Raw genomic sequence first — 9,361 nt, 5'->3', positions numbered from 1 at the left:
GACTATGAGGAGACTTTCTCACCTGTTGCCATGCTTAAATCAATTACGATTCTATTAGCAATAGCTGCATACTATGATTCCTAAGATGGTTCCAAAGTGCGCAAGCTAAAGCGATCCATTTATGGGTTGAAACAAGCTTCGAGTAGTTGGAACATCCATTTTGATGAAGCCATTAAGTCATTTAGTTTTATCAAAAATGAGGAAGAGCCATGTGTATATAAGAAGGTTAGTGATAGTGCTATCACTTTCCTTGTCTTATATGTGGATGACATTTTATTGATGGGTAATGACACAGGTATGTTGATTTTGGTTGTCAAATACATTCTCCATGAAAGACTTAGGGAAGACAACCTATATTCTTGGGATTCACATCTACAGAGATAGAGCAAAAAGAATAATTGATTTATCCTAAAGTCTATACTTGGAAAAGGTGTTAAAGAGGTTTAACATGCTTGATTCCAATAGAGGATTGTTACTAGTGAGACATGGTATCCACTTTCTAAAGAGATGCCTCCAAATACACCTGAAGAAAGAGATAAAATGGCCAGGATTCCATATGTTTCGACTATTGAAAGTTTGATGTATGCAATATTGTATACTAGGCCGGATATCGCATATGCTGTTAGTTTGACTAGCTGGTATCAATCCAATCTAGGTTTGAAACACTGGATAGCTGTCAAGAATATTCTTAAGTACTTGAGAAGAACTAAGGATTTATTCTTGATATATGAAGGTGGAGACTTGTAATTTGATGGTTATACTGATTCTAATTTCCAATTAGATATCGATAATAGAAAGTCTACCTCTAGGTATGTGTTCATTTGTAATGGAGGCGCAGTCAGTTGGAGGAGTTCCAAATAGAGTACGACTGCAAATTCCACTACAGAGGCCGAGTACATTGTCGCATCGATGTCGTAAAGAGGTCGCTTGGATATAAGGAACCCGCCTCCAAAAATCCAAACATATAGAAAGGCGCTATCACATTATCAGAGATATAGTTGGACAAGGCGATATAGCCATGTAGAAAATAGCATCAGCTGAAAATCCTGCTGATCCATTCACTAAGCCTTTGTCACAAGCACAGTTAGACTGACATCTTGAGAAGATGGGTCTAAGGTATTGTAATGAATGGCTCTAGTACTAGTGAGAGATTGTTAGTAGTATGCCCTAGAGCATATCATTTAGTATGTATCTTATACTAAATGAGTGACAGTATATTTATGTGTAATAGAAAAGGTTCATTGATATTTTGTTAGAAATTCTATTCTTAAGTTGTTAAGAATATGAGTGACAGTATTTCTAGCACAAAGTATCATAAATTGGTTCACAATCGAGGATACTTCACAATAAGGACATGACTTATCCAGAAAGATTGTAATCATGCTTGTTCCCAAGTTATTTATATGAGATGTAAATAAGATGGAATGGTGAGTCTCATGCTATATAATAAACATGATAGGCACTTATACATGATAAGTAGGTCGAACCAGTGACACTTATGACAAGCACATGGAGTTTACTCTTGTCAATGCATTGTCATAAATCATATCGCATATATAATCTTTAGACTCAAATAGCACATTATCTTGTATATAGGCAGTTTGAGTTTGATACTGCTTTCATACTTGTACTGTGTATGAGTATATGGGCATGTGTTGGCTCCTACTAGTTATATATGGAGGTAGGTGTTGATCAAGATGGAATATGTTCCTCTAAGTAAATAGGGATAAAATCCTATGTTCATTTAATTGTTCTTAATGTTTCAAGTTCCCGCCAGACAGATAGATTTATTCAGAAAAGAGTTTCTGATGAGAAAATCTTTTTAATCAAGAACTGGAATTAAAAGATAATATAATATTCATAGCAAATGGGGTTTGACATAAACCATGACTCCAGCTCGAATTGGGATTTTGTAACAGAGAGATTTTAGTGCATGGTAACATATGATTATAGGTTCATTTAAGGTAAACCTTATTACTAATTGGGTGGCCATGGCATGCTATGCTAGGTGTTAACCATGGTCTATGAGGTGCATAAAATGATTTAGAGAAATCATTTATGATAAGAAAGAGTTCTGATAATATTAAGAGTTGATATCATGTCTCATTGCCAATTAGTGATGAGCCTAGTAAGTCACACACATGCATAAGTAATCACCAAATTAAATATGATTTAATTAATTAATTAAAAAGTTTAATTGATTAATTAAATAGGTTTGGTTTGCAATTAGATTGCAAAGTCTCTAGCATTGCTTGAAACCAAATCTAGGTTATTGGATGTATAGTATAAGTTAAATTTATATTTAAAGTGTTTAAATATGAATTTAATTAATGAGAATTTAATTAATAGAGATTAATTAATTAATTTATATTTGATATAAATTGATTAGAAGAAGAGAAATAATTATTTTGGGTTGAGAACTCAAAATTAAAACACGGGGGTATTTTGGTCTTTTCACAGGATGACATGTGGCACCATGAGATGTTGACACATGGCACTACACATAAGCTTGCCATTTGACTTTTAATCATGTAAGATGATTAAAGTCAAGATTAAATATAGGTTTGACACTTGGCACAATGTGATTGGGTCAATTAAACCAAGAGCCAATCAGAAAGTAACATGTGGCAAGGGTTTTAAGTGATGACCTAGCTATATAAATGTTGTTATGAAAGAGTAAAACACATGGCTGCTGTTCTTCTTTGTTGCCGCCACCCAAAGAACATCTCCCCTCTTTTCTTCTTCATCTCTCATCAATTCAAAGAGATTAGCCAACAATCTCATAAATTAAAAATATTAGAAATCGTTTCTAGTGTCTTGTTTACATTTGTAATCTCTTAAAAGGCAAAACCTGATTTTCTAATTGATTGGAAAAGCTTTAGAAGCTATTCAAGGGGTTGCCATTGGTGATCTTGGTGTGGACAAGCTAGAGGGACAACATCTGGTGTCCTAAGCGCATCCCAAAGGTGCCAAATACACTGCAGTGCATGAAAAAGGTTAGTGCACTTGTTCTTGATCTAATCTAGGGTTCTAATGAATTAATCATTTAATTCTAAAATCTTAAATGGCAAAAATATAGATCCAAAAACATATTAAGAGAGTTTTAATATGCTGTTTATCATTGAAATCAAATAGATAAAAATAAATCTTGCATGATGCATGAGACCTTAGATGAAAATTTTTTGAATTCAATGATCTAAACTTGTGTTTTTCATGCTTCCGCTCCTTCAGTCTCATACCTATCATTCTTGCATTTGGAATCAAACAACTCCTTGAGATGCAAAATAATAGTTCGAGAATCCATATTCTCATGCTGCCTTTTAAGTTCAGGAGACATGCTAGCCAACATCACACATGTGGCTTGCTTATCAACATCTGTATGACGAATATATTCATTCAGTACTTCTTTAGGAGCATCAATAGCAGGAATACTGGATTTGGCACATTCAAGGACATATAGGCTCTTTTCTTACTTGAGAACAATTGTCAAGTTTTTGTACCAATCCAAGAAATTCGGTCCAATCAACTTGTTAGCATCTAGTATGCTACACAGGGAATGGTTGTAGTTACTCATGGGGATATTAGTGATCTACAAATGCAAAGATAAAATTATATTAATTTTATGCATATAATTTTTATTAACCAAATTAATATAAGGTCTTTAACATCCTTTGGTCTCCCACCTTTTTATTCAAATTAATACTATTAACTCAAGAAATTTAATGCATTCATTTCCTTAGTGGACTAGGACCCTATTTAATTTTATTTGACCTTGAGTGTGCTCAACAAATCAAAATTAAATTAAATTAGGTAGATAACTATTTATCAATCACATCCCTATGTGAATCCTAGATCAGTTAGGTAATAACTATTTGTCTAAAAACAATTTTATGTTTCTCCTAACTAGGCCTTCGTTTCTACATGATCATGAGTGTGCACATCCAAATCATGTAATTCAGTTAAGTAGAAACCGTTGTTCAGAAATATCTAATATTTCATAGCCATCAATATGTTCAAGAAAAAAACAACCTTGAGTGTGCTTAACAAGTTAACTTAATATAGAACTCAGGTTTATGCTATAACAACAGAAGGCATCTTGATCATGTTCATAACATGTACTTAATATTTGATTTTGGTATTTTAGATCTATGCCAATTTTTAGGTCTCATTAATTAGCATGCTGGTAATATCATACATCACACACACACACACACACACACACAATATATACCCCCAGTATGCATTTCAAATTGGATGATTATGGACTTTACCAAATAAATCTCTCGAGCCATAAGAGAGAATTATAGGGTCAAAAGCCTAAGTAGTAGCATTGCAGGACTTCATAAGTCTTACAAGCAACTCCTTGAAGTATATTCATAAGCTTCTCTTTCTGCTTACAGTTATAAATAATTTTCCTATCTACTCATTCTAAAACTATATAACATTTACATATTTTAGAAATAAAAACCTTGAGTTACATTCGATTGTATTAGGATGAGAAAAGAATTTACAACACAGAATATAAGAGAAGGTAGGAAATACAGTCACTATTTATGAATATACAAATATTCAACCATATAAAGAGTAATCATATTAGTCTTTAGTCCATAACCATCCACCACCCACCATGCATTATAATCAATTTAAAATGCACAAATAAATTTAATCATCCTCATTATTATTGTTGGTTTTATGGGTAACTAAAATAATATTTCTAACAATTAGAAATATTAAATAAAAAATATATATAATGTTTCTTCCACTAAATAATTCTATTTAATTGTCTTGGAAACAATTTCCTTTAATAAGTAATTTAATCACAATTAAATACCCAATAATTCAACAAAACAATTAAATCAAATTATTATGCTACCCAGTGCCATATATAATTTAGAAATAATTTTCTAATATTATATATAGGAATTAAACAATTTAATTTAATATCTAAGCTAAGTATATAGGTAAAATCTAAAATAATTTTAGATGCCCCACAATTTGCCATTTAATTTCAAAAATACAATTTCAAAAATTAATATTAAATTAAACGATGTAATTCAGTAAATTCCCTTATCCAAAAACCCCATATTAATTTTAGTAACTGATTTCTAAAATTAATATTAAATTAAATATTTTAATTCTTATCTCCAATTAGCTAAAATGAAATTATAATTTTATTTGTTTAAATTAAAATAATTTTTAATTTTGATCAAAATAAAAAGGCCTATAATTGCAAAATTGGAGACCAAGGCCAATATGGGAACACGGAATTTTTAATGCCATTATTGTGATTTATTAAACAAAATAGGGGCAGCAATATTGGGGGTGGCATTTTCGTAAATAGGCTGCTGTGCATACTTGCAATTTCTTGCAAAATTAAGGGCAGCCTCAACGGGTGGCAAAACTGTAATTACTGTGAAAATCAAGGCTGCAACATGAGCCCTTTCTTCTCCACGTTCAAGCTGGCTTTCCAAAACCCAGCAGCCACACCATATGCCGCCAAGCTACAGCGCGTCCAGCGGCCGACGAGGACCCTCTCCACGGCCCTTTCCGGTTCCGGTGACGCCACTGGAACACGCCAGCAGCTGCAGTGAACCTCCAGCCACAATGCGCGAACCATCTGCGATCAGATTGCACGGCTTTTACAGCCTTGGATCTGCTCCAGTCAAGCTCGCCGGACGACGCCACAGCAGGAGGAAGATCGCCGGCCACCGACACACGTTTGGGTATGGCCATTCGCGCAGTTGGGCAGCCAACAATTTCTCACCTGCATTGGTTCGCACGCATCAAATGGTGTTTATGGCAAAAAATTTTCAGTTTTGTAAATTTCAAAATTTTCTTTAATTAAAACTAATTTTTTTACTTGTTTATGATCATGAGAAACAAAACCCCAAATCTGAAAATTCTCAAAGCTTCTTCCTGAACCATTCTGGAATCAAAATTAAAATAATTATGAAGCCACTGCTAGAAAGCATTAATTACACAAAAGTTTTGAGTAGAAAATTAATCTCAAAATTAACTTTAATTAACTTATGGATGGTATTTTTAAAATTTTAATTATCAAGCAAATTACTTTAATTTATTTACTGAAAGAATTTGTTAATCACTAGCTTGGCTTATAGCAAATTAGTAGCCGTCCAAATGTCTGGTTTCAAAAGTTTATCCATATAGACTGGTTGCAAGAAAATTTTCTAAAATTCTTTTATACAGTTTGTAAACTTTTGAGTGTTAGCTCAGGCAAAAATTAAAGCTCTATCTTCAAATTGAAAGACAATTTTCCTTTAATTAAAAATTTAATCACTTAAATTTATTAATTATAAATTAGCTCCATAGGAATTAAAAATCACATGATTAATTCTTATAATTTTTGAAATTTTAAATTAAGTCCATAGTTAATCATTAGGGCATTAAACAGTCAAAATAAAATGTGCGGCTCAGTCTATAAGTTTTTAGAATTATCTTATTTTATTTTAATCAAGTCTAACTTGATAATTCAATTTAATTTCTTACTTACGATATTTATATGTGTGACCCATTAGGTTTCTAATATGTTGATAATAAATATAATTAAATAAAATTAATATTTTAAATCATTAATTTATAATCGATTAATTATATTTGTAAATCATCATTGACGACTACCAAAATATATTGTCAAAGTGATTTGATTAACTTTTCTGTAATTAGTCTATTAGTATAATTAATATCCCTTTATCATAATATTCCGATTTATACATTGATATATGAAACGTGTTTGATATACATAAATCATTTATGTCCTTCCATAATTGATTAATTAAATAAAATCTCTATCTTATTTTATCTTACGCAAGGATTTAACAATCTACACTGACTAAGAACAATTAAAATATTTTCTCTAATTACTTAAGGTGATGAATTCTTTCTTGACAAATAAATATTTCCATATAATTCATACTATATCTAACAGTTGCCACATTTGTTATCCTTATATAGAATGACCTGTGAGCAGTATTAAAATACAGTATTTCATATATAAAATAATTTAGTATATCGAGTCTAAGATCACTTGTATGACTGTCACATGAGTTTTTCCATAAATACAAGTAAACTTTCATATGGAATCCTTGTGTGGGTCAGTTTAGTGAACTTAGCACTACAAGCACCTACACATTGGTTCTAGTTATTCCATATATCTCACTTAATAAGAATTACTACTTCCTTTCATAAAGAAAAGAATGCAACGTATACTAGTCTCAACAGTTATATCAAGTCCAGTCTCGATATAACATTAGCCAGGAATATTTTTGGAACAATGGGATAATTTTTAATAACTGTCCTTGAACTTATATAGTTATAACATTATAGTCTTTCAACTTTAAAATGTAACGTCAAACCCTCTCAACATTCAAATTTTACACAATAAAATCTCTATGACTTTTAATTATTGATTTTCTAGTTAGATACTGACGTGAACAGATCTAGCATGACGCTTAATCAACATTTTTTTTTCTTTTCTTATGCAAAGTATAAAATTATTTTCTCTTAGCATAAAAAATTATTTTTTCTACAGAGAGTACAACGATTCAATTTACACATGGCCTGAGAGAGAAAAGAGAAATAATTATTAAGCGTTATGCTAAAACTGTCCATGTTAACGTCTAACTAGAAAATCAGTAATCGGAGGTTAGAGAGATTTTGCTGTGTAAAATTTAATAGTTAAAGGGGTTTTATGTTATATTTTTAAATTGAAAGACCATAGTATTATAACTATATAAATTCAATGACGGTTATGATAATTATAACTACATTATAATTTCTACTACTATGCATATAAGTTTCATTGGCTTTATCTTTATTAGTTAGTATTCATTAAAAATTAATATGAACACTAAAGATAAGGCAGCTTTTATTAATAGCAAAATATATATACATGCAATTAAGTAATTCATGCAATTAAGTAATTACACTTACAACTAACACACTGGCTATAATACACATACACTAACACGACGGTTGCCGGGTAAGGCAAGGGACATGCGTTTCCAATTTTTGGAAATTCCAAAAGCAGCCCGAGAACATCTCGCCGCCGCGTTATGGCATTTACATGTCCGAAACGTTTCCAACGTTCCGACGTGGGGAAACACCACCCAATTGGCGTTTCCGTGCATCATAGGCCAGAAGAAATGGAAGAAGGCATGACGAGTAATTATTAACTAAGGAAAAAGTAACATGGATATAAAATATAGTTCAATCATGCACCTTGTGTAGAACTATATGCGTATATGGACATGTTAGGGGTAACTTAGAGTGATTAGATTAATTAGTTAAGACTAGATTAAATATAAATTTAATGGTTAATTATTGCTGTAGATCAATCCTCGGGACACAGCTAGTGCTTCTAGCAAGCTTTGATATAGAAGAATTCTTGAAGTGTCTCTTCTCCGAACTTCTTTTCGCTATATCTCTCATTGCACAAGTTAATGATAGTTTAGGATTAAGTCTAGTGGTGGTGTTGAACTTCTGACAAAAATCCTTATGAGAGCTCACGGCTTCTTGCGTGGCCATTTTTGGACCTTGCTCTAGCGTTTCTTTAACAGCTTCAGAGCAAAGGCCACAAACCCAATAGCCAGAGTGGGAGCCCTTAACTATGGAGATATAATCTTGGGTGCAATCCTCTTTCAGTCCACAGCATTCGCATTCTGCTTGCTTCACTTCAAGAATTTCAGAATCAGAGCTAGAAATGGCTTCCAGCTTCAGAGTTTCATACTTGAAAATTTCATTAGAAATATCAGATACTGCCTTTCGAAGCCTTTGCTCACTCTGCACATAAGAGGAGAGACCATTTAATTAGCTAGCTCAGGGAAAAAAAAAAAAAGAAAGTGGAAGAAGTGATGTGACCATGAAAATTAATATCTCCACATACAATACCATGAGAATGAAAAGAGGTTGAAGACTTGTTCTTTTGGTCAGAAATGAAGGTACTATTATAAATCTTTGGTTGAGCTTCGACTCTATTGTATATATACTCACAGAAAAGACAGAGGATAGGGTTTTAATGTTGAAAGAAATTAAACCGACAATATGTGTATGCATAGTTTGTTCATGCTTGGAAAGCACTTTACAGGCTAAAGTGTCTATACAGATAAGAGTTGCTTTTAATTGCCATTAATATTTAATGAGCAAATTGCACAACTAGCTAGCTAGGTTATTGCACTACTGCAACTTGGTACCATATATGTGGGGTTGATGGGGATAGTAAGAGAAAAAATTTTTGATCATGCATTTATATAAATTACTTTAAAAAGAAATCTATCGGCTTAATGTGATGATTCGAATTAGAATGTATTTGCAAGATATTAGAAATTAAAATTTTAGTAATTTT

General features: G+C 32.0%; 1 protein-coding gene across 1 annotated transcript; it reads right to left on the bottom strand.

The window, feature by feature from the left end:
- Positions 1-8,193: 8,193 nt before the first annotated feature.
- On the bottom strand, positions 8,194-8,968 carry LOC131177355 (uncharacterized). The gene is made up of 2 exons (XM_058142323.1): positions 8,908-8,968; positions 8,194-8,799 (listed from the first exon to the last, which is right to left on the bottom strand). The coding sequence occupies exons 1-2, from the start codon at positions 8,908-8,910 to the stop codon at positions 8,338-8,340; spliced, it is 465 nt and encodes a 154-aa protein (XP_057998306.1). The 5' UTR covers positions 8,911-8,968; the 3' UTR covers positions 8,194-8,337.
- Positions 8,969-9,361: the final 393 nt, after the last annotated feature.

The sequence above is a fragment of the Hevea brasiliensis genome, unplaced genomic scaffold (assembly GCF_030052815.1).
Source record: "Hevea brasiliensis isolate MT/VB/25A 57/8 unplaced genomic scaffold, ASM3005281v1 Scaf420, whole genome shotgun sequence".
NCBI lineage: Eukaryota > Viridiplantae > Streptophyta > Magnoliopsida > Malpighiales > Euphorbiaceae > Hevea > Hevea brasiliensis.
This window is presented reverse-complemented; position numbering and strand designations above follow the sequence as displayed.